The 27,571-nt window shown below is 30.2% G+C and overlaps 2 protein-coding genes across 5 annotated transcripts in view; one reads left to right on the forward strand and one right to left on the reverse strand.

Moving 5' to 3' along the window:
* LOC111638793 (hepatocyte growth factor-regulated tyrosine kinase substrate-like) overlaps positions 1-11,879 on the reverse strand; it is a 90,779-nt gene extending 78,900 nt beyond the window's left edge. For 2 of the 3 annotated variants that reach the window (XM_023384553.1, XM_023384551.1), the window contains exons 1-2: positions 11,841-11,879; positions 10,462-10,610 (exon numbers count right to left, since the gene is read on the reverse strand). In XM_023384553.1, the coding sequence (XP_023240321.1) occupies positions 10,462-10,501 (40 nt within the window). In that variant the 5' untranslated portion in view covers positions 10,502-10,610; positions 11,841-11,879. Of the gene's footprint in view, positions 1-1,285; positions 1,351-10,461; positions 10,611-11,840 lie in introns of those variants that run through there. The other variant, XM_023384559.1, reaches the window with a different exon arrangement.
* A 162-nt stretch (positions 11,880-12,041) lies between these two features.
* The window catches only part of LOC111638816 (UDP-GlcNAc:betaGal beta-1,3-N-acetylglucosaminyltransferase-like protein 1), a 30,895-nt gene continuing 15,365 nt past the window's right edge, over positions 12,042-27,571 (forward strand). Inside the window, exons 1-6 of one of the 2 annotated variants that reach the window (XM_023384568.1) lie at positions 12,042-12,215; positions 14,361-14,477; positions 19,628-19,727; positions 23,503-23,567; positions 25,208-25,273; positions 25,429-25,524. In XM_023384568.1, the coding sequence (XP_023240336.1) occupies positions 12,198-12,215; positions 14,361-14,477; positions 19,628-19,727; positions 23,503-23,567; positions 25,208-25,273; positions 25,429-25,524 (462 nt within the window). In that variant the 5' untranslated portion in view covers positions 12,042-12,197. The remainder of the gene's footprint in view (positions 12,216-14,360; positions 14,478-19,627; positions 19,728-23,502; positions 23,568-25,207; positions 25,274-25,428; positions 25,525-27,571) is intronic. The other variant, XM_023384575.1, reaches the window with a different exon arrangement.

The raw sequence follows: 27,571 nt of genomic DNA on the forward strand, positions 1-27,571 counted from the left end.
GATGCATTGCCACAGAAACACCAAGGCTAGGTTGATTCCTCACATCTGTTGAGGGCATTGCAGTAGCCATGCTTGGGCCGGCGCTGCTTTCGCCACCGGTAACCAAGGGAGACTGGAACCTATTTTTCGAACGTGAGCCTCTGCCTAACTCACGAACACGGACCTTGTTAACCCAGGCAACGTCCGAGCCGGTATCATACTTAGATCTGGTTACTACCATGATAAATTTCTCCACAGAATGTGGGTGTGTGGTCACTCTTAGCTTCATTTCTCCCCATAGACCTTACTGGCATGGGTGTCCCTACCAGGAGCTTGTGCTCCAGCCTGCATTGCCCTGTGGATCAGTAAAATTACTGGGCTCTCCCACCACAACCAGGTGGTGACCACAGGAGAGTTATTATTTTTATTATTATTATTCTGTGGCAATCTAAATAATATTTCCATGATTGTGGTACTGGAATACAGTTTGAGATGATGCAATTTCCTTTCATGCTGACTATATAAATTTCTAGTCTCCATATGTCGTGTCGGTCTAGGAACCTATGTAAAAGGGTAGCTTCATCCGAACAGGGAAACCCCAGGTTTGGCAGCATAACGGGAAAATGTTGTGCTATAATTCCCTTTGGTCACATCATATTTATGGTTACATGTTCTGACTTGAAGGGATCTGTAAGTGGATCTGATGTATAATATATGCCTGTTAAATCATCCATCTTGTAATGGAATATGGTACACCCCTGGTGCTTTTGTGTCATCTGAGCTGTCTCCTGCATTAGCTAAAAGGCAGAAAACATTGGGTTTTCTCCTGTAAGTTAAATGCAAATTTAAATCACTATCAATCCTATTGTAAATTTGTACCAATCCTTGTACAAATCCTATCCTTTTATACAGATAGAACTGTTATGTATTCCTGATGATGGCCTCTAAACAATGGCCGAAAACATTTGAGCAATAAATTTTTTGTTTATTGTTTGTTGGAAAACACATTTAGGTGTTGGTTATTTGTTCAGCTTATAAGCAATGTGTACTGTTAGATTTTTATATTTGTAATTTAAACTGTCAGAGGGGGAAAACATAATTGACAATAAAGCTATATAGTGGATAGTAAAATTTTAATACATATATTTTCTGTTTTGTAAGAGGAAAAGAAATATGACTTCAGATTTGTCTGTCTTTCCAAAGAATGAAAAACAGGAAGTTCATGTATGCACAAAATTTTAATGTATTTCTCAAAAATATAAAATATGCTCTTTTGTTAGTAAACTTATCAAAATTAACAACTCACTTCTAGAAGTCCTAAATTTATTTTGTTAAACACTTTCTTAGGCCTCTTCCATCATCTTCAAAAACCTTTTGAGAACAATTACAGATTAACCAATAATTTACATAGCCTATTATATTATTAGAAGCATATCTGCTGATTAAAAATTAATTTATGTTATAAAAAAGGAATAAATGACAAAAACTTATTTTAAAAATATTTAAAGTTCAAAATTAGATCAAAACAAAATAATATATTAAAAAAACTTATTTTAAATATATAATAATTTAAAATAAATGATTTAAATATCTTGTTTCTGATTTTGTTTATAATATCTTCTTTTAATTTGTTTTTAATAAAGGTTTAATTTTTAATAATTTAAAAAAGTTAATATACTATAATTATTTAAATAGACATTTTACAAACCAGAAGTTATATAAATCATTAGTTAACATGTAGTTGTTTTTAAAAAAATATGAAGATGAGGAAAAAATCTTTTGAAAATATTTAACAGAATTAAAATTATAACATTACCAAAATTAACAACTCTTAAAATTTATGTGAAGAAAATCTGATAAATTTTAATTTTCCTATAAATAAAAATTTTGTCACAAAAGACCACAGTATATGAAAAAGACACTTTCTGCCCATTTTTCTTGAAATAATTGTGTCATTCACTGGTGGTTCACCTATCTAATGTGGAGCACTGAGTAACTACTACTACTTCACAAACTATTGGGTTGTTCGGAGTAATTTCATTTTTTACCACCAGAGGAATTAGTTATATTTTTACATGCCAATTTCATTCTAAAATCATATTGTCATTATATATTTTGACAGCTGAAATTTCAAGGCTTATTTATAAAAAATTTTGTTTGATTCCTTGCAATTTTTTTTTTTTTTTTTTTTTTTGTGTACCATCAAATATGGAAAATCAAAAGCAGCATTTTTGACATATTTTGCTTTTTTATTACTGAAAAGGTAAGAATGCTGTTCAAACAAGAAAAAAAATTGTGTGTTGTGTATGGAGATGATGTGTTGACAGAACGACAATACTAAAACTGGTTCACAAAATTCTGTTCCGAAAACTTTGATATTGAAGATGCACCACATTCTGGAAGGCCAGTCAAAGCCGATGAAGACAAAATAAAGGTATTGATTGCAAAAAACTGACGAACAACAACAAGAAATCGCTAGGAAATTAAATTTGTCTAATTCAACTATTTATAATCACTTGAAATGGCTTGGTTTCATTTCAAAGCTCAATATATGGGTTCCACATGTTCTTAAAGAAATTGCTCTGTCGCATTGACATCTGCAATTTGCTTCTTGATCATCAAGTAAATGATCCATTTTTGAAGCAAATCTTAACTGGCAACGAAAAATGGATTGTTTATAACAATGTCAAATGCAAGCGATCGTGGAGTAGAAACGAGCCAGCTCAAAGTGCTTCAAAAGCCGATATTCATTAAAAATTAGTGATGCTCTCTGTTTTTCACACTTATTTTAAACTATTAATTAGTGTTCAAAAGCTAATTTTGTTGTGGAATGTTATTACAAGTTAGAAACTGCCATTCGATATAATTTAATTCTGATAGAGCAGTTTAGTTGTTTGCTTTATTTATCTGTAGTAGTTATATATGATAAAAACATGAAAATTTATAAAATGTATGTTTGTTTATATAATAAAAATGAAACTAAAAATTTTATTTTTACTGTATAAGTAGGTATGTAAATTTATCATATGTTAACTTATCTAGAATTCATTATTTTTATTAATTATAATATGTATTATATTGTTGAATGTCAAAATTAGGTTCAAGACAAACTGATCCAATTGGCAAATTTTAATCTTATCATTTGTTATATTTTAGGTGATTCAAATTAAGTCAATGGACATTTTTATACTATTTATTTGTACAGGGAAAAAAATATAGATGAGTAATACTACATGATGCAATTCTTACATTATCAGCATGTTGAAATAAATATATATATATATAAAATATAGAAAAGTACAGTACATGTAAAGCTTATAAAAATTTATAGATAATTTTATATATACATTTTTTTTTTAATTTTTAGGTAATTTCTTAAAATGAAATAAATCTCTTACAAATACAAAGCAAAAGCAAGTACAAAGTAAACAAACATAATACATATATATATATTTCTTAATTAAATAAATGAGACATAATGAGAGTTAACTGAGTGAATAAAGACCATTTTATGGTATTTTTATATGGAATAATAAATTGTCATCCATTACTTACAAGAATAGTTTTGAGTCATTTTTGACTTGGCAAATCTTTGCTTACATGTTCAGTAGTGTTCTTGGACCTTCCTGACATTGAAGAAATAACTTAAAAAATATTTACAGAACTTTTTTAACTGATAGTTTATTCACAGAACTCATTGTAAGCATACTTACTAGTCATGGGTTATATATTAGACCCACAAGCTCCTACGTAATATGTGACCCCTGGGGCTTTGACAATGGAGTTTTATTTCCCTGTTTGTCTTGTGCCATTTTGCAACCCTAATTAAGCTGATATTCATGACAAAGAACAAACTAAACTTGACTAGAGTCCATGCAATGAAAGATAAACTGAACAAGCAATTATTTACTGTGACTTTGTCACAATGCCAGGCAGCAATTTTTAATCGTATTTTTTATTTATTTAATTTAAAATATATGCTGTCCACCTCAAATTAGTACTGTAGTGTCTTGCCCTTGTACTGTACATCACACTTTTCCATTAGCAATGGAGTTGTGCCAATCATCTAACTTCTTTCAGGGGAAAATTTTTAAATTGAAATAACATGCCTTCTGGTTTGCACTGGAAGTTCCTATATATAGTTTAATCAGGGCCTCCTGCCCCTAAGCTTTTTATATGTGGTTTTGACTTTCATGTATCTAACTCCATTCTCGAGATTAAGGAAGGACAGACACACGGATGGATAGACAACAACAAGAATTTTTAGGTCTATAATTTTTTCAAATTACAGCCCAATCAGACTGAGCTGGAAGGGTCTATGTCAGATGAAAGGAATGGAAGGATGGATCTGATCTCTTTCACATATCTCCTGTCATCTGACAGCTCAGGCTGACTCACATTTATCTTTTACTATACAGACTAATGAAAAGAAGAGAATAAACTATACAGTGGTACCTCAGGATACGAACGCCCCAGCATACGAAATTTTCAGGATACGACATGAAATTCGAACATATTTTTGCTCCACGATACGAACAAAAACTCACCATACGACGTTACATTAGTTCGCAGCGCCATTTTTTATTCACTTCTGTTCATTGGTCTCAGTCTGCGTGTTTGCTTCTTCGTGGAATGATCTCGCTCGATGAAGGAAATCTTGAGGTATTATCAGAAAGTGACTGATTTTATTGAAAAGAAACATCCCGAAAAGGTTCACACTGGCCGTATTGCCGCTCGGAGTAATCGCATTTGCCTAAGTCATTTTATAAACATTTTAAAAAGTAGGCAAAGCCAAACCTCTTTGGATAGATATTTAACCAAGCCACCTCTATCCAGTGAAAGTGCTGGTGAAAGTGAAGGAAATAAAGCAAAAAGCAGTGAATAAAAATTAAAACAAAAAATATAAAACAACACTAATTATTTTAATCTTTTCTAAGTTATTTTTAAGTTATTGTTACATTATGTTATGTAGGTTAGATTTTAGTATCATTTCCCTTCTTCCCCTCCTCCGCCATCAGTTTACACCGCCACCTTCGTCTATCATCAAAAGTAAAGTGCAAATAAAACTATATATTTTTAAAATTAATTATTATTCTATTATGGTTATTTATACATTTACAACTACAAAATGCATTTTTCAGTGTTTTCCTTACTATAGTTATTTTTTTAATGTACTACTTAGCTTTAATTTGAGTGTTTTTTCGTTGGAACGAATTATTTGGTTTTACATGTAATCGTATGGGGAAAAATGATTCACCTTACGACATTTTCATGATACAATCTCAGTTTTGGAACGAATTAATTTCGTATCCTGAGGTACCACTGTATATTACTAGTTTGCATATCATTAGAATATATTATTTAAGTACTGTACCTAGTATACTGATAATTATGAAGTATGTTAAAGCTAACTTAAGGCCTGCAACTGCATAAGAAACAATGTGTGGTTCACTGGAAGCTTATAAAATTCCTTGCCACTCTCATCCAGAAAAGGTCTTTCATCACTGGCTTATAAGAATTGCCACTAAAACCACTAAAAAAGTTCATGTATATAATGCCTTGACTCTTTCCTCCCCATTGTATATAATGATACACTTTCAGTGCCCTCTCCATTAAGCTATACACATAATGAACAATTCCTAAAAGCAGCTATTGGTTTTGGTAGTATGAATAAGAACATTGACAATATTTTCAATTATATAAATATTTAAATGCTTATAAAAATAAGATTCTGTCAGAATAATTTATTCAAAAGATAAAAGTCTAAATGTACACACAAAATGTCTAGTGAAGAATGAAAATAATAAAAGTATTCAATAAAAGATAAATGAAGTGTGCAATGCCACAATGCTTTAGATGTCAAAAAACACTTTTCAGGAGAGAAGGGAAAAAACAGTGGTGTGTGTGTATATATACATACACATATGTATATATATATATATATATACACACACCACTGTTTTTTCAGATTAGAAGACGTTCTAATTAGGAGGAGTTTAAATTGTTCCGTTTGGAACACAGCATAACTCCTCCTAATTAGAACGGCTTCTAACCTGAAGAAAGCCTGTAAATCAAGCTGAAAACGTTTATTAGAACTATAAAGAAGTGCTGAAAATGTATTAAAAAAAAAATGATTTTTTTTTTAATATATAATTTACAAAAATTCCAGCTTATGGTAGATTTAGTATAAAAAACAGTTTTTCTAGTAAATGAATTCTTTCAAGTCTTGAAGGAATTCATTTCAATTTTACAATAAAATGGTAAAAAACTCACTAAGTTACAAATTCTTTTGAATAACAAAATGATGTAAACATAAGCCGTAATGTTTTAAGCACTAAAAGTCACAAAACTTGCACTTTGGCATTTAAAACATTATGATTTGCACACGAATTTAATTTCAAAATACAGCCACTTATTACACCATTATCAGCACAGTATTTTTTTGCAGCAGATAACATTGCATTTAGAATTCATTTCTTCAATAAAACATTTAGAGAAAAATGGCATTTACAACATTATGGTATTGCATTCTTCTAAATTGGCTAGATACTCAAATAGCTTAGAGGATTGAAAGGTTATTGCATAAACTGGAAGAACACTTACTTCGACAAAAAAAAATTGAATTAGTAAATTATTCAACATATAAAATAACTTCAACTAATACAGTTGGATTCTTATCAGGCTATGATATGGCTTACTAACTAGCCATATTATAGCCTAAGAATCTGGCTGTATCATTTGATTATTAACATATAGGACTATCAGATTTGGTTTTATATGGAACTAGCTGCAAGGACCCGCTTCGCTGGGTTTTTATTTGTGGGCAAAAAGTAACGATAGTAAAGATTAAGATAATTGCATTATAGCCAATCTTACCCGTTTTCACAGAATGCAAGAATTAGGTCCCCCGTTTCCAGACTAATTAGAGAATTTTTACGTCCAGTCAAACGAACTATTTTCAATTTGATCAATTTTCTGGAACGTTTACAATCGTTCTATAATCAAACCAATTCGAATTCGAAAATTTTTAAAATTGAAATAGAAAATCTTCCACTTTCAACCACTTTCAAGCCCATATCTCTCGCACCCTTATAGCTATCAAGACACAACCACCATAGTGCACGAATGGAGACTTGGGGCTATTACCACATACAAACACCATTCATGTGCAATGTGTAGTTTTTGCGGAAAAGTGAAATATAGGGACACACACGTCCATTTTTATATATATATATATAGATTAAAATAAAAAAAACAGAAATATAACCTAGTACTATGGTATCATTTGAACTTATTTTCAGGCACACTTACAAAAATATGTAAGTGTGCTTGAAAATCATTCTTATGCAAACCATACTTATAAACCATAATGACAAGATTCTAGTTCCTCTGTTCTGGATGCCTACTAATGAGACACTTGCTGGAACATTAATCATGTTACAATTTAGAACGACTACTTCATAGTTTTTTTTATCATTTTAAGAAATGATAAATAATCAATAGAACCTCTAAAGAAAAACAAGATATATAGAATTCTGGCCAAAGATGTCCTAGTTGATTTCATCTTCAAGTATATTAGGATAATTTGAAGCACTATCTTACATCAAACAATTTAGAGGGAGGTGTATAGTAAAAGACAATTCTTCCCTAGGGCAAAATGTCTTAAATGAGAACATATTTATCTACTGAAACAATTTTATATTTCCAGGGTGTCAGTAAGAATAGGGAGAATCACTATAGACAAAACTATATGGATGAAAGAAATTTTCAGTACAGTGGAACCTCACTTAATAAGCACCTCTCATAACAAGTAATTCGCATAACGAGCAAAACAAATTATAAAAAAAATGACTCGCTTAATTAACAAGTGATGTTTCGCATAACGAGTGACAAGGAAAAGGAAAGAAATTTTCAGTACAGTGGAACCTCACTTAATAAGCACCTCTCATAACGAGTAATTCGCATAATGAGCAAAACAAATTATAAAAAAATGACTCGCTTAATTAACAAGTGATGTTTCGCATAACGAGTGACAAGGAAAAGGAAAGTCCCAGATTGTGCGCACGCTACATCAGTTTGTGTTTAGCACTCGTTCTGCTAGCATCTTAGTGTCGTTTGTGATCACACATTTTCCCCAAACTTGTGTTCAGACATATCACATATAAACATCAACAACCATAGCCTGTTATATAATACAATGCCAAATGATATGCCAAATTCTTTGGCTATATAAAGGCTATAATTCATCATCATTAACCCTGGGCTTATTGCTTGGAGTCTGATGCCTTTTCCACTAATTCTTCCATTTCTCTCTATCCATTGCCAATGGGCTATAGGCCTAATTAAATATTAGAAATTACTGTATTTTGATTTTTTTTTTTTGTTTCTGCAAATCAAATTCACATTCCAGGTAGATTCATTCTGCACTAGAAGAAATAATGATAATTCATGCTCCTTAACAATGTATATTGTATAATTTTCTTTGAATAAATGTTATACATAAAATATTTGAGTATTTTTTTCGGCATGGAACACATTATCTTATCTNCATGCTCCTTAACAATGTATATTGTATAATTTTCTTTGAATAAATGTTATACATAAAATATTTGAGTATTTTTTTCGGCATGGAACACATTATCTTATCTTACATGAATTTATATGGGAAAAATTGTTTCACTTAATGAGTGTTTTGCATTACGAGTAAAATTCTGGAACAAATTATGCTCATTAATTAAGCAAGGTTCCACTTACAAAAATACAATAATATCAAAAATATAGAACACCACCATGTGGTGTTCTATATTTTTGATATTAACGTTGACGTTCTAGGATTTGAATCGCTTTTATTTGGTTCCTGTTTGATTTTGTACTGTTTGAATTTATTAAAACAGTGGCCTGAAGAAGACCCTGGTAGAGTTGAAAACGTTTGCCAAGAAGAATAACATTGAAGATTGAAAGGTTTTTTAGTTGAGAGAATTATATTACCTCCAGTATTAGAAGGGAAGTTCATCCAGTTTCTATATTTTGTTACATTGCATAAATGCTTTTTATAACTTAAACATCTTAAGTATGTATACATTTTCTTTAAAGACGTGCATTACGCTAGAGCTCAAAAGCACTTTGAAAGTGGAATTTCACGTAGTTTAACTTTCAATAAAGTATTTTAAGTTGTTTGTATTTAAAGTCCAGAAGATACTAGATAAATAAAACTAAAATAAAAACTGCTTTATCAGAGTCAAAATGAGAAAACTAGTATACTAGTACTAGAAAAGTGCACTAGTACTTTTAAACAATTTGATTCCATCTTTTTTATTTTTATCTGAATTTTTGAACTGTCACTAAGATTCTGTTGCTAGAGATATTTATTATTTAGACTAAAAAAAAATAATTCCACACTTTACGTCAGTCAACACCAACTACACAGATAAATTACGTAGATATTTTTAATTGTGATTAAAGAAGCAGCCAAACGACTGCCGTGAAGTACGGAGCTATTTACCCACCATTAATAATTAAATTATAAGTAATTCGTTTATGGCAATTGTTCGACTCCAAATAATAACGTCAGGTTTAAGACATTTGTACAATATTGTTATTACTTACAAATCAAAGAAGATTTTCAAATATTTAACGACAATCATAGATTAAATTAATTAAAATATCTATAACCGCAAGGCAGATAATAGTAAGGGCTTATCACACCAATGATAACGGGCACAAACGCTCAAGAATCAAAGTAAAACATTTAATAAAACAAAAACAGGGGTGTACAATAAAATGTTTTACTTTGATTCTTGAGTGTTTGTGCCCATTATCATTGGTGTGATAAGCCCTTACTATTATCTGCCTGGCAGTTATAGATATTTTAAATAATATAATTATACCTAGGGCTAAAAGCAATTTCTGTAATAATTACGATTATAGATATATTAGAATTTTCATATTATATATTTTTAATAACAATTTTTTAAAATTTGCAATCGGCATCGACCGACGTAAACTGCAGGATTACCCGTAACATTTTTTGTTTATTTTTTATTCGTAGAAAAGCTGTAAAGAAGAAAAAACAAAACAGGATTTTAGTTATAAATATAAAAAAAAAAAATGGTAAAGTTACTCTTATGTACTATGTTTATGTAAATATATAAAAAGCTAAAAGTAACCTCTATAGACCTGATTAATTGCTTACTAACTGTTCAAGGCTTCGGTACATAAAAAAAATTAAATAAATAAAATTCCATTAAAATTCCAACAAAACATTTCTGCCATTTTTTCACATAATAAACTTTTTAATATCACCGTCTGAGTTTATAATTTAAATTTTTATCATTTTCCGAATGTGAAATTATTATTATTTGTCAATCAAATTTCATTTCAGAAAATTAGAAAATATTGTAAACAAATGTTCAGCTGATGAGAATTTTTTTTTAAATTAGTTAAATTTACATAATTTGTGAATTAGGATTGAATAAAACTTACCTAAAAGCTTATCGAAGTTAGAAGAAGTCCAAGTGAACATTATTTTTGTTATAATTACCAATACAATTGCAGAGATGTGTAATGTAATTTATTTGATGACTCACAATCACGACACCACACTTGGATGGTCTCTTTCGCAGTTACGTCGTCTGCGTATCAAAAAATATAAATTTTATTAACATATATACCAGAGGTGGNATAGTAATACGAATAACAATAGGTTTTATCTTTAGCACAGAGATTATTGTTATAGTTTATTTTTCTCAATGTTATAATTTTTTAGTTTACAAAATGAACTGTGTTGATGTGGTTAGTAACAAATTAAATAAATAATCTATACAGTAAAGATTGTTAAGTACGAGTTAAGGAAGAAGTATATACTGTTTTAGTTGCTTAGGGGTAATTAGGTGAAATGTCACAAATGGTGATGGCAATTCGGGGTGGGGAAAGGGTTATATGCCTTCTGCAGTGTGTGGAAATGAAAATCAGCAAGCAACATTCAGAAGTTATGAATAAATCAACTAGAATTAAAATATGTTCTTATTAAAAATAAATAAATTTGTATAAGAGATGACGTCATTATGTTTTGCTGTAAAATTATAAATTAATACGAAATTATTTTATTGTATTTTTTTAATCTTTATTTTCTTTATGTGAAAATGTTACTGATTTAAAAATTTAAATTATTTTTAATTTAACTCTTTAGATTATAAACTAAAATTTTTTGAAATGATTGAATAAATCAAATTTTTCATTATTGATTTTTTCCCCTGCGGACACTAAGAGTCTTTCTTGCGTACCCATCGTGAGTTCGGCCAATCCCACGGGATGACCGGGTGTTGAGGGATCAGTTCCTACAGGGGGACATTTTACGGACGGAAAGCGTCGGTAAGTCATACCGGCTGACAGCGTAAGAAGAACTGATAGCCGATATTTAATACCGGCTGTTGATCATTAAAAACAATTCTGCATGTTCCATCACCTTATACGAATAACGATAATAATATTTTATATTTTAGAAAATCCAAATATCCGGGAAAACTACTTATTAAAAATTTCTGCAGCTGCTGGCCCAAACTAGATTATGGGTCCCCAGAGCGGTACGCTGACTTAACCGCCTTGGCTATCCGACAGTCAATCGTGAAAAGGATCAGATGGCAGCGCGATGCGGCGACTTATTGTAACGAAGAATCCGAGTTCGAATCCGAATCAAATCTTCATAATTTGTGATGAATAGTTTAAGCTGAACTGTTACTGTCCAGTCGAACGAAAAAGAGTGATCCTATAACCAAAATCTGTGATATGACCATAGCATTATAAATTCTATAAAGTCTAAGGCTATTTCTAAACAAACTCAAATCATTGGTACTGTTACTTACATGCTTCTTGTTTAAAGTCCTCGTATTCGCACAACGATGCAATTTTTAAAAAAATAAAAATAAAACCACGGAATTTATTTTTATTAAAAATTACGTTTAATAGAATAAAAATAAATTATAACTTGATTCTAATATTAATGATTACTAAAACTAAAATTAATTTTTCAATTTGAAATCTCCATCTCCGAGAGGTGGCAGGTTTTTATTTTTATGCAACGTGGTTTAATATATCAGTTGCCAAAGTTGAATTCTGTTTGAATGTAGATAGTAATACGAATAACAATAGGTTTTATCTTTAGCACAGAGATTATTGTTATAGTTTATTTTTCTCAATGTTATAATTTTTTAGTTTACAAAATGAACTGTGTTGATGTGGTTAGTAACAAATTAAATAAATAATCTATACAGTAAAGATTGTTAAGTACGAGTTAAGGAAGAAGTATATACTGTTTTAGTTGCTTAGGGGTAATTAGGTGAAATGTCACAAATGGTGATGGCAATTCGGGGTGGGGAAAGGGTTATATGCCTTCTGCAGTGTGTGGAAATGAAAATCAGCAAGCAACATTCAGAAGTTATGAATAAATCAACTAGAATTAAAATATGTTCTTATTAAAAATAAATAAATAAAAAAGTATATATACATATATATAAAATAAATTATATTACATATATTTTTTTTTCAAAGAATTTGGCATTGGCATCATTTTCATATTAATTATGTTCTTACTAATACAGTCAAGGACTGACTGATGTACTATAGTTAGTATAATAGAATTAAAGCAGTAAAGATTTGTATTATTATTAATGATTGTGTAGAAAAAGGATAAACAAATCTATCAAGAGTTTTATCATAAATGTTATAAACACTACATCTGGAATCTGTTACCAGTGTATGTCGTGAGAAAACCTTTCTTCACAAACCTTTTTGAACTTTTAAAAATAGTTCTTCAGATAAAATCCAATGGAATGCTTCAAAAACATAAAGACTTAAAAAAAATCGAATGCTTGTTTAATGAAACCTGTTGTGACAGGCATGCACATTTGTGCGTGGATGGTGGTATTTAAAGGCTGTCTATAAGGGCCTACCATGCTACCGATAGATTAAGTTCATCCTTTTTGTTGATACAGGTAGTCATGTGGCTAGCTCTGTAGATGGATATAGCTTCTAGCCATTTTAGATGTTCTAGGATGGCAGATGGGACAAGAGACATATATATCGGTTCCACCAAACACTCCTTAAATACCAGAAAATGTGAGCACCAAGTGGACCTTTGACATGGTCGACACACCACTGCCCTGGCCACATGTGCTTCTGATCCGAACATTGAGGCGGAATTTGACAAAGTCGATGCCATCATCACTACACCCCACCTAGAACATATAAAATGGCTAGAAGCCATATCCATCTACAGAGCTAGTCACATGACCACCTGTATCAACCAAAAGGATGAACTTAATCTAACGGTAGCATGACAGGCCCTTATAGATGATGGACTTTAAATACCACCATCTACACATGAATGTGCATCCCATCACAATGGGTTTCGTTAAACAAGCATTCGATTTTGTTTTAAATTTTTACATTCTATTTTTGAAGCATTCCATTGGATTTTACCTGAGGAAGAACTATTTTAAAAAGTTTGAAAACGTTTGTGAAGAAAGATTTTCTTACGATATACACCATAACAGGTCCTGGATATAGTGTTGATTTCATCCCCGTTGGTAAGGTGATGTTGAGCTTTTTATAAATGTTATAAATGTGACAAATTGAAGGGCTTACAGCCAGAATTATACAAGTCCACATTTTCATTCTTTCCACTCTTTGAAAATATAGTCTATTATTGGTTAAAACTCTGAAAATAGTTTATTTAAATGTTTGAGTTATATTTCATTATAATATAATGACAATATTTAAATCCAACAGCAAATATGATTTAATGGCAATTTTAAAGGCTAATTTCATTGATATACAACAAAGTCAATAAGATGTAGTTCTGGCTCTAGGCTCTACAGTTGCATATAATTTTGAGCATTGGCCCAATGTTATCTGTAGAAACTAGATATCCATTTATATAGAGCTATAGAAATTAGATCTTAAATGCTAAGGAATTCTTGTGATTCAATTTTTTTGTCTACAGTTTGTTTGATCTGTATCTATATATCTGAAAAGAAAGTGTACAGTAGAATCTTGCTATTATATATTAGGTAATATCTTTTTCATTGGTTATCTCAGTGTTATGGTATTATATAGTTCAAAGTTTATTTCTGGAAATATACTCAATTTATGATACTAAGCTTATAGAAAATACCATAAATAAAAGATTTTAATTTAATAAAAGATTTCTGATTCGGTAATGTAAAAGTGAGGATCTATCTTCAATAGACCAAAATTATTCACTGCTATAAAGTTAAATTGGAATTGCATAATAGATATATTTTATATATATTTTTTAAATTTTTAGTATATTTAATTGAATATTAATAGTGTGAATACAAATTCTGAATGATTTTTATTTACAGTCTATTGTTCTACCTGTTCATAATGCTGAGAAATGGTTTGATGAATGTTTAGCTTCAGTTGCCAATCAAAAATTTAATGGAAAACTAGAACTGTCAGTTTATTTTGATGCCAGTAAGGTATGTTTTAAACTTATTTATTGTAATACGTTTCTTTTTTGTAACAATTTCTTTAATGTAAGTAGCGTTTTTGGCTATTTTGAATGGCCATCTTCAGGTTAAATAAAAATAGAACGTCAGTTATAAAATAAATCAGAACGTAAATTTAAAACATTAAGATCTTGTGATGTCATGGTTTCTAATAGAATAAATAAATAAATATAGAAATAAACATGAATAAAATTGAAAAAAAGAAAGAAAGGTGTTATGAAACTTATTATTATATAAAGTTCTAGTTTACTACGCTTAGACTTATCCATTGCTTTAATTAATAATAAAGTATATATTAAGTTTTTTTAAATATTAAATATACAGTCGACCCCCCTATAAGATATAGATACGTTCCAATTTATTAGGAATCCGATTTCTTACAAGTCGTTCCAATCACAGCCCGACACGTGTCAAGTTTACGGACTACGGCTGATTGAAAGGTTTTCTTCCATAAAATTAATCGATTCTACACTAATCCGACGCAACATTTCCAAAATACGTATATTTTTTCGTAGTTTTATAGGAATCGTAATTATAGGGACCGTAATTATAGGGGGGTTGACTGTACATAAATAAGTATGTTTTAATTAATAAGATATATAAAATAATTTAATCATTTATTTATACATTTTGATTTAGGAAAACTGTCCAAAATATTATTTATTGTTTGAAAACTATAGACTTATAAATTTTGTATATTATAGTAAAAATAAATTAAATACAATGGCTACGAGTGCTACATCTTTTAACTCAAATTGTTTAATTGAATGTTTTTCTGGATAGATTCCCTTGGCCATCTATATTGAACAGTCTAAATTAACTTAAAAGATGATGTGGCCGTCAGCCATATTGTTATAGTTATTTTAGCTATACAATAGTCCTGTACAACGTGCACATAAAACAAGCAACACACTCAAATTCTGTCATTCAAAGGTTATATATTTGTTTTCAACTTATAGGCTAGGTGTAAATATTCATAAATCATGTAATAATGCAGGTTTCAATAACGCAATTTTGTATAACATGTAATGGATCCCCCACGTATGGGACTCTACTGTATTTTTATTTTCTTCATATTCTGTTCTTCCCTTTTTGTAATAACATCCTTCTAGAAGCTTTCGTCTTAACTCTGATTGCCTGAAGGAGGGATTATCTCTTATCAGAACTCTTGGTAGAACAAAGGATAGGGGATTAAGGTTTCTCAGAATTTTGGGGAAAACAAGAGAAAGGCAAAACTGTCAATGAAAGATTCATTCTTGGTCAAGATCTCAGAGTGAGTAGTCAGAGTCAGTAGGACAAGGCAGGGCTCTGGACTTGGACAAGAACAAAGGGGACTGCAAAGTCTAAGAAAGCCGTAGAGGTCGATGAATTAAGAGGGAAGGGTCATGAGGACAGTGAATACAACAGGAGATCTCTGAGGCACTGAGTTTGTGAAAGAGAAAAACATCCGAAAGCAAAATTGAGAAGGCCCCCTCCTCAATAGAGTCTACCAACACAAGGAAACCCGGGTATTTTCTACCTTTGTCTGTCTATCTGATATACTATCCTGAGTCCCTTCTTTTCTCATCTTTTTTTCTTTAGGTTTAAGATAAGTATAATAATAGTTATAAGTTGATTAGGTGCATACCGTATGTTACATTCTCTTTACCCATATACTTACGGGCAGATGAGTGTACTCTTTTTGTTAATTAGTAATATTGGCACCTGTAAAGTTGGGATCTGTACTAAAAGAACAAGTTCAGAGAAAAATAAAGGATACTATATTGTATATCTGTTTTATGTATTCCTCTTAGTAACATTTGTTCGTGGGCTTTACTATCTCTCAGCACGAACAACCACAATGTAACAGTTGACACTAAAGTAAAATATTCTGTTTGTATTTACTCCAGCACAAGATTTTAATAGAAATATGTGGTGTAGCTAGAAAATAATGAGACTGTGATTGCCTGCACACAACAGTTGCATATGGACCAAAATTAGTGGGTGGGTATATGACCTTGAACAAGTTAGAACAAGCACTGAGTCTCAACTTGCTACTGCTACTAGATTTCTGTGAGTGGACATGTTGTTAGCGTGTGTTGGAAAATTGGCCAGTTTGAAAATGGAACAGCATATTCACCTGAAATTTTTGCTGAAATTGAAAAAACTGCCACTGAATCTTTGCACCTACTATTTGAAGTTTATAGAGACACGTTTTGTCGTGCGCATGAGTTTGAATGGCACAGAAAATTTTCTGAGGGCCGAGAGGATGTGAAAGTTGCTGAACATTCTAGATGGCCCAGCACATCAAAAACCGAGGAAAATTTATGAAAAGTGTAACAAATTGTCAACCAGTACTACTACAAAGAAGTTCTGGAATCTTTGCAGGAAAGGGTCAGAAGAAAGCAGCGACACTTGTGGCAAAATGGTTTCATCCTCCATCAGGACAATGCACCAGCCTATTCAACTCTGTCAGTGAAGCAGTTTTTGGCCAAGAAGGGAGTCACACTACTTGAACATCCACCATACTCACCTGACCTAGCTCCATGTCACATTTACCTTTTCCCTAAAGTCAAGTCTGCTCTGAAGGGATGCCATTTTGATTCAGTTTCTTCTGTCAAGAAAAAACAATGGAGCTTTTGCATAGCCTTACAAATGGTGACCTGCAGCATTGTTATGATCAGTGGAAGTTGTGAATGCAGTGCTATGTGGAAGCAGAAGGATTGTACATTGAAGGGGAACAGAACTAAGGTGAGTATACTACTCAAGATTGAAAGTTCCAGCTTCAGTCTTGTTATTTTCTATCCACACCACCTCATACAAATGTTTTTGACATACAGGGGTCTTCATCATGTAATATAGCCATTTCATAAATTGAACACATTTCCAAACCTTTTTGAAATGTGTTCAATTTATGAAACAGCTATATTACCAATGAAGGTCCCTAAATATGGCTGAAAATGTTTATATTTCTATTAAAATCTTGTGCTGGAGTAAGTATGAATGGTGTATTTTGTTTTAGTTTATAACAGTTTGAACAGATGGCCAAGGAATGTAAATGCATCATTTTGTTGCTTTGGGGATCTGGGTTCTAGTCTGGGTAGAGAACCTTAAGAATTTTTCACATTCAGTTGTTCTGGAAATGTCTGGCTCTGTTCCTCACTACTTGGCTGTACTAATTGGGGTCTACCAAACACGTGATATGTATTTCTAGAAAAGATGTTCTTAGTGCCACTAACATAGAGTGAAAAAGTAAACAAAAATATGTTCAATATGAAAATAAAAACATTTTCATTAAAATTTGTATCATAGCAGAGTTATGTACCAGAAATGTAATACATTGTCCATTTGTTATATTTAATACATAGATCATTCAGGGTTTGGAAAATTGTTTTGTAAGAGTTTATTTTCTCAACTAAATCCGATATAAACAATTATCAGAGGGTTTTCATAGTACACAAATCTTTAGGTTCTCATTACAATCAGTTGATTCATCTGGTCACAACAATGAAATATTAGTCTAATTTCACAAAGTTTCTTTCTTACACTAAAATCTTTCCATCAGCACACAGTCAAACAAAGAGGAGACACAATAAAAGAATTTCCTCTAAACTCCATGCCACATAATCACTGCTCTGTCCTAGTCACCTTGTTGAGCAGAGTCTGTTCACTCTTTTAGTTTTTCCTTTGCACAGATATCATTGTCATTGATTATCTTCATATTCCTTCTGTGATGGCACTGAAAAGAAAGAGTCTCTCTCCCAACCATGTGTCAACATATACAACTTCACTGCTCCCCCACTGGGTTTATTGCCCTCCAGGAAACAATGGGTGATGGAACATTCTAGAACCATATAAACAGATGATTTATAATTGTCAATTTTATTTATATTATAATAGGATGAGTAATTGTCACAGTTCTACATGTTGATGGACATTTTTATTTTCACAACATTCTTAAGAAGCTTATTTTGATAATTAAATAAGACATGCATAATAATACTAATTAACATATGAAAAAGCATTGTGTAAATTATGTAATTATGTTATTATACCCAGCAAAACAGTAATTAATGGCATAATTAATATGTTTATTGCCCTGCAAGATATTTTAGACAGCTAATATCATTGTGATAATCATCAAACATAGAACAGTAACTTTGTTATGGTGCAATTTTTAACAAAACCTTGTTACATTTTATTGCACTAAGCAGATGATTATGATGATGATGAATTTTCTAATTACACAAAATGCTGTTTCATTAAATAAACTTAAAATTAATAACGTTATAATCATCAGTATATTTATTTTTTGTCATTTTAAATTTTTAAATAGTGTTATAAAACATTTTAAAAAGTTTTGTAAACCTAAAATTAAGTGATAAAATATGAAATTAACTTCTTATAAATGAAAAATTATTCATTACCTACAAAAAGACGTTTGCCTCTTTCTTCTGATCTTTTACTAATCAATTTTGAGTAGGTTTTCTGTTACTTGTTTAAGGAACAGTCAGATTAGACAGACCTTGCCCTTCTGCCCTTTATAATATGAACTTCTCTTCTTTTTATCTGAATTTGGAAGTAACAAAAACAACTTATCTTTTCCTATATCTCTGATTGGAATGCTAACTCTTCACTGCTTAGCTTCAATGATCTGATGGAAATCAACTCATCAATAACCTAATGCCTTTCATTCACATATGTAATTATATTTTTCAAAATCTGCTGAAACGCACCATGTAACATCCATTTTATTAAAGAAATAATAATTTATTTTTGATTTTTTATAAACAGTTTATATTAAAATAATGTTTTACAGTTTCATTCTATTAGAATTAAATTTAAAATTTATTTTAATTCTGCATATATATGCATAATTTTATAATAAGCATAATATGATATTTAAAATATGCATAATGATGCATATTTTAAATATCAACTATTTATTATGTACNTATTATAATAAAAATATAAAAATTACTTATTATAAAAATTTAAAACCAATATACACACTGAATTAATATCTGCTTGTTTATCTGTTATATATATAACAGATAAACAAGCAGATATTAAAGATATTAATTCAGTGTGTATATTGGTTTTAAATTTTTTGTTTTAATATTTAGAATTTTTATTTTTAGGATAATTCACAAGATATATTAAAATCTTGGTTGGATAAGTTACAGAAAGAAAATATAAAAGTAGTTATTTCAGAAGGAAAATCGTCTATACCTAATGGAGGTAAGTAAATAGTTTAAAATTTTAAAAATAAATATATTACAATCTCTTAATTAGATTGCAGAGCCCATCAGTGGCAGAGTGGATAAGATCAGTGAGCTTGGTCCTGGGTTTTTGCCTGATCAGTGGGCTGGCCATGTGGATTTTTCAGGTTTCATTCATGTCTGACACTGAAATAGGGATCAGTTTTCCATAAAATGTCCTCCTGAAAGACGTCTATCTCCCTTGGCAAATCACTCTTATTCCATCAAACCACACTATTAAATTGCAATGTATTTACTTTCTCAATTAAAGAATAATTAAGATTATAAGATGTATTTTATAATCTAAGTTGAAAGGTTTAAAAGGCAAAGCTATTTTTATGAATTTCTATAGTTCCTAATATATCAAATATAAGATTTTTGAATATATTAAAATTCAAACTTATTCTCATATTAATTCTGTTCATGAAATACATCATGTACAATACATGATCTCCTGAATTCAATAATATGAATTTAATAAAAAATTACTTTCTGAATTATTTATTATATATATTTGATTTTGGATGGCACCTAATACCTGCTTCTAGTGACAAATTATTTGAAAATTAATTAAAATAACAACAGAGAAGTAGCCCAATTTAATCCAGCAATCATTGGGCATATTACTTTCTAAGTTTCTTGGGATATATGCGATAGTGATGTTGTATTATTACTACTTGTATCATACAATAGAAAACTAAAAGAAATGTTGAAGTAACACAAAGTTAAGTTAATATTTTAGGCTATTTTAACATTGTTCAGTTAAAGTAGTAGTACAATTAAAAATACTGATATTTTAAAATAGCAGTATTTTTAACTGAAGATACTAATAAGGTTTTTAAATACACCACTGTTAAACCTTTACTTCTGGTAAGTTATTATAGATAAAATCCAAACTTTGTTAAATAGTTTGAACCTTAGCATTCCATAATTGGAACTCAATTGACCCAAGAACCTGAGATAGATCTTAGATAAGATCGAAAACGTTTGTTCTTTTACCTATAATATCTTACTGGAAGTAAAGGTTTAGCAGTGTTGTATGTATGTATGTACCAGTAATTAGTCTAGAAGTTTGTATTAAGGTTTTTTAAGTTAAAAATTCCAAACACAAAAAGTGAATGAGTTTACAATTCTATGTGCAGTAAGCTAGAACCTCTATATATTATTGCAAAACACCTTTTTCACATTTCCAGCAAATTTTTTTAAATTAAATTAAATGAACCTACGTTTTCAGCTATCTTAAATAGCCTTTTTCAGGTTTAGCATAATTTGTAACGTCAGTTAGAACATAAGATTTGAAACTTTGAGCTTCTCTTGCATTCTTGTGACATCATGCTATTACCATGATATCATAAGAATGCTATTAAATTTGCTTATACAATGTGCCACCTAGCCAACAAATACAATAATAATTATCAAAAATGTAGCACCTTTTGTCAGATTTAAATCTAAGTGGTTATGATTTAATTATTAACTGTGCAATCAGTTGAAAAGTGTAAATATTTTGTTTGTTTTTTCTAAGTATGATACAGACACAGACAGAGCCTTTAAAGTATAGACTGTCCATACTAAGTATGGATATGGTAACCCTATTATTATTATGTAACCTTGTAGCATGAAAATAAACTTTTCTTCACACTGCATACATCATTATTAACTTAAATACTTTGATATTCCAAGTAATCTTCCATGTTTAAAGTTATTTTAATTTAGTGTATCTACATTGAGAGAAAATAATAAATATCTTTCATAATTTCAATATTTGTTTAATTTATTATATATATTTGATTTCAGCTATGTATTGTTAAACTTTATTCTTATAGTTTTAAATTTAAATCTTTTTTAAAAGCAAATATTTTAAATAAGTTATTTTTATTGGTATTTTTCTTTTGCTTTAATTTATTCACTAGGAAAGCATAAAAGATCATTTCTGGAATAAATAAACAAATATAAGTATATATATACTTATATTTGTTTATATATATTTAAATCTTTGATACATTTTACTTATTGATGAAGTGATCAACTTCATCACAATTTATGTTGAAGAAGTTGCCATACATAATAATGGTCACATTGAACACTTGAACACTTGTTTCACAGAGGATAATCATGCATTGGTCTCTCTTTTTATATGTTATTTTCTGCTATTGTAATTTAAGTAAAGATTGTGTTAAAGAACAAATGTTGGATCATCTCTTCACCACTTTTCATATTATCCCTTTGATGTGGGTTTACTAGTGGCTCCATTTCCATCCAGTGAGAGTTTTTAAAATGTAGCATTTATGAAAAAATTACTGTCTTGTCTTCTAATTAATATTTTTTAATAAACTAGGTAATATTTTCTTTTTCTGATTCAGTTGTGTTGAATAACTCCAACAATTCAGAAGGAGACAGCATGTGTGAATGACTGCTATGTTTGATTTTATGCTGGAAAATTCTATTTAAATCTAATAAAACTTAAAAAAAAACCATAAAATAAATTCTAGATTTGTCAATAGCTGTCATAGTTGTCTGTAAGGTTTTAAGTTTGCCTATAAATATACGACCATACTACAGAGATATATACTTGAAGAACATATGTATATGTGCTTATTCTGTACATACAAACCACTACATGAATCACAAGTAATTATAGAAGTACTCATCAGATGGTTAGTTTTCTGACTGAAATAAAATATTTACTTTAGCCATTAAAAGATTTTAAATTTTAACAATATATTCTGCTGATGAGTCCAAGAATGTTAAATATAAATAAATATTTCTTTTCTGAAAAGTAGTTATATTTTTTGGTTATTTTGTGATAAATAAGTTGTTGATTTTGATTCAGTTATTTTTAAATTTATGGAGTTTTTATTGCCTATATAAAATTATTAAATATATAATTATAAATCTGATATATATCAGTATTTTAAATTAAAATTGTAAATTTAAATTATGGTGGGTGATCGGTTAATGAACAGTTCAGATTGTGAACAAATGGGACAATGAACACTTTTGTGAAAGATTTTTATGTACGGACAACAAACACATGTTCGAATAATGAATACCTGACAGAACAAACACAAGAAGAAGTGATGCTGCATTTAAGACTTGTAAAACTATATTTTAATGGCATCTATGTATGGTTTATGGAACAAGACTTTCACCTTTGTATACATAACCTTTTTTGCACTAGTTAATCTCTGTTATCTGAATTTTGTAAATGCTTTTCTGAACTTTTTATTTAAAAAACTGATAATGTTGTGGAGCCTAAAAAGAGTGATTGTCATGAACTGTGTTCACTATAAAAACTAAACAAGCGATAATAGCCAAGGTAGAGAGTGGGCAGAAGATATCTGATATTATAAGCAGATGACTTCAACAAGTCTACAGTAAGCACAATGTTAGCTAAGAAAGATATAATAAAAAGAATCAAGCTGATTAAGGAGTAACTAAAATTGCATCTGAGAAACAAAGATGTACGTACTATCCATGAAAAAATGGAGAGTTTACTTTTAGTTTGTTATTACATGTAAATAAACATAGTAAGAAAGTATATAATTTTTTATTTAGTTTTTGGGATCTCCAGAATGAGTTAATCAATTTCCCACCAAAATCTATGGTAAATCGATAATTGGTTAATGAATAATTTGGATAGCAAACATGGTCTTGGAATGGATTATGTTTGTTAACTGATCACCCACTATATTAAAAAAAAGTATATATATTTTTTATTGATATTTAAGTTTTGATATGAAATGTATTTTATTTAGTTGGCTATGCTAAAAATAGAGCAGTTGAACAAAGTAATGGACAATATCTTTGTTTTTTGGATGCTGTAAGTAATTATTTATTATACTTACTTATGAGAGTTTAATGTAAATTAATAAATAATACAATAAAGTTTCATCAATTCAAGAATAAATATTTCGTACTCTGTATTTTATATTGTTGATTTCTATATGCATCCTGTCCCTTCTGTACATAAGAGATAAGGACATGTTCCAGAATTCTTTCACAAGTTGAATTTCACACAACAATGGAATAACTAATAAAATATTGCCAATATATCCTTAATATACCAAAATTATAAAAATCCACATAATATTCCTAGAAAGAAAAAGGTATATATTTTATCTGCATACAGCAATAAAGTAGTCATAATGGTATATAAAGAAAACACATTGTTAATGTTAGACTATTTTTATCTGTATAAAATACATATATATAATTATATATTTTAGGGACTACCACACACACATACATCTGTGAGTGTATCTAGTTAATTATAATAATTGATTCTTCTTTTATTGGGTTGTTTGGAAAATAATTTTGTTTTTTTATCACCAGAGGAATTATTGTATTTTTACCCAGCAATTTCATTGTAAAATCATATTGTCATTATATATTTTGACAGCTGACATTTCAAGGCTTATTTGTAAAAAAATTTGTTTGATTCTGTGCAATTGTTGCAGCATTTTTGGCATATTTTGCTTTTTTATTACTAAAAAAAATAAAAATGCTGTTTAAGCAAGAAAAAAATTGTGTTATATATATGGAGATGATGTGTTGACAGAACGAGAGTGCCAAAACTGGTTTGCAAAATTTTATTCTGGCAATTTCAATATTGAAGATGCACCATGTTCTGGAAGGCTAGTTGAAGCTGATGAAGACAAAATAAAGGAGGTATTGATTGAAGTAAACCACCGAATAACAACAAGAGAAATCGCTGAGATTAAATTTGTCGAATTGAATCGTTTGTGGTCACTTGAAACGACTTAGTTTCATTTCAGAGCTCCATATATGGGTTCCACATGTTCTTAAAGAAAGAGATGTTCTCTTTGGAGGAATTTTAAGGGAATTTTTTTTTTTTAGCTTCTACCAGAGAATTCCACAACTGATTCAAATGTGTACTGCCATCAATTGGACAAGTTGAGTGATACCATCAAACAGAAAAGGTGTAATGTTCACCAAGATAATGCCAGATGTCACATAAGTTTGGGATGTGCTACCACACCCACCACATTCACCAGATCTGGCACCCTCAGATTATTACATGTTTTGGTCTTTACAAAATTTTTTAAATGGTAAAACATTTACTTCAAATGAGGATGTCAAAAATCACTTGGATCAGTTTTTTATAAGCAAAGATCAGAACTTTTATAAGCGTGGAATGATGCTACTACCAGAAAGATGGCAATAGGTATCTGACCAAAATGATCAATATATAATTCAATAAAATATTTATATATTATAAGAAAATTGTTTTTTCCCCCAACAAAAAACCGTGAAATTACTTTCCGAACAACCCAATATTTTTGTACAACAAATTTAAATTTATTGATTCTGATGATAAACATTATATAAATTGTCACATTTTCCCTGAGCATAATAAATATCATTTATTGAATTTTAATATTTAGATTTCTATCAATACAATACAATTTGTGATATTTAATTAATAGCAAGTTGTTTTAGGATGATGTCATGCATCCTTGCCGAATCCAGAAGCAGTATGAAAGTGCAAGTAAGAATAAAGATGCTGTAAGTTTGTTTAGTTAAACATTACATAATATAAATTACACCTATATTATAAAATAAAATTAAAAATAAATTTTTATTTATATAACTACTGAACATATTATTATGGGCCATATTTTTCATATGACCCATAATAATCATATTTTTAATGTCTTCAGATTATTGGAAGCAAATTTAATCGTTTTCCTGTTGGATCTACAAAAAGATTTACTGATTGGGCTAATAATTTGAATAATAAACAGTTGTATACCCAGGTATAAAATTTGATGATTAAAAAAGTGTTTAATTTATTTTAGTAATCTCTAGAATAACAAATTTTGAAAAAATTTTTAAAATATTTTAATATATGGTAGACTTGCTTCATAGACTGTAGGGGACTTTCAAAAATGCTATATTGAGCTTTTCCAGTAGTTTAAAATTTTGGGGGAGATGCCAATTATAAAAAAATTGTAACTGAAGAAGATCAGTGAAACTGATTGAAAACTTTCTTATTTTATTAAATTCATTGCTTGGATTTATAAAGGTGTGAGTTTTTGTGATCTATCTCTCCAGTTATTTCTAAACTTATAGATGCCAATTATGTCATAATCTTGTGTTTACATAAGAAAACTACTCTAAAACTTAAAAACGTTATTTTTTAAAATTATATTATTTAAAGCAATTTTAAAAAATTAATTAAAAAAGTACAGAAAAATATCACTACACTCTCTCTTTTTTTTTAATAACTAAATGATACTCGAATTAGAAAAATGAAAACTTAAACAGTCAAAATACCATTACTAAATATGAATGTACTTTACATATGCTTTATTAATGTAATCTTCATTGTTTCTTGAATTAAATTTTAAAAGTTTTTATGCAATCAAAGTGACACTAATCTATAACTTCAGTTGTTATATGTTAACTTCAAAACATTTTTGATCTTTTAAGGCCATTGTCAGTGAGAGTTTTTCAACAAGCACAATGAAACATACACAACTGATATGCTAGGACAGGTATTCAAATTTCATTGTTCCATTGCCAGGGATATTCCTTTGAAGGTTCAAACTGAAACTTGTAAAAACAAATGCTTTCAATGAACAATGTCAAATAAAAACTATTAAATCCAGAGTTTCAGATAAAAAATTGGAAAATGAATGATTTTCACTGAATATTTCCATTCAAATGTTTCATTCTTTTGAATTGAATTGAAAGATTTTGACCTTGATATATTCCACTGAAAGGAAGGAAGATACATGAACCATGATGCAGAACAAAATGAAAGACAAGACTAAGTAAAATAAAAATAATTAATATACAACAGTGTTTGTCAACCTGTGGGTTGCAACCCCCAGGGGGGTCGCAAAGCCTTACACGGGGGGTCGCGGGTAAAAGAAAAAGACAAGTGTTTGTAGGTCCTACACTACATTAAAAAACTACAATTTCAGCGAGAAGGCTGTACCTTTTTACTATACAGTACAGTTGGTTTTTTGATTGACATTTAGGTCTGAATGATGGGTGTCGCCAGGGAGGGGCCTGGGTGGGTACGGCCCACTCCAGAAAGTGATAGCCGAAAAAGTGTTGAGCTGACTTGTAAAAAGAAGTAATAAGTAGGAAAGTAGAAGTTGAAAACTCTCATCCTAAAAAAAAAAAAAAAAGGGTCAACAGCACTCCGAACCCAATGTTATTATGAAAAGGAAGTATCATTATTGTGAGGCTCTGGACAGGTCCAAACCCTCACTAAAATTCGCGGAAAATAATTGTTTTAGAAAAATAATATAGTAGTTAGAAATACATTTTTATGATATGAAAACGCGACGCTAACTTTTAAACAATAGCAGAATGTAAGTCCGTCGACCATTTCCGGTTGCAGATCGAATTAAACTTCGATTTTGACCTCTCCCGTGCCCCCAAAAGGTTTCGAATTGTCATCAGGTGACGACGGGAGACCAATCGGAAAGGGGAATCTGAGAGAAAACAGATAAAACCCCGGAAATTCGAGGACGCGGGGCTTCTTCTCCCGAAAGTTCCAAGTGACGGACCTGTTGTTGTGTGTGTGTCGCGCACCCATCTTCGTCTCCATCTCCCGACCTCGGATCGACATCTTTCCCTCAACGGAAGTCGACCGCATCGTCCCGGAGTCGTCGAGACGTGATGGAATGGTTCATTCGCGAACAAGGGACACTCCTTCAAAATGGGACTATCTTGGAAAGGAGAGGAAGACCCAGAGGCCGCAGCCGCCGCAGAACTTCCAAGATCGCGGAAATCTTGTAAGCTTCTTTCGTGTTTAATAAACGGTTGTGTTGTTTGTAAACGAAGCAT

This window comes from Centruroides sculpturatus, unplaced genomic scaffold, assembly GCF_000671375.1.
Source record: "Centruroides sculpturatus isolate CEXI.00-Female unplaced genomic scaffold, Cexi_2.0 scaffold90, whole genome shotgun sequence".
Classification (NCBI taxonomy): Eukaryota; Metazoa; Arthropoda; class Arachnida; order Scorpiones; family Buthidae; genus Centruroides; species Centruroides sculpturatus.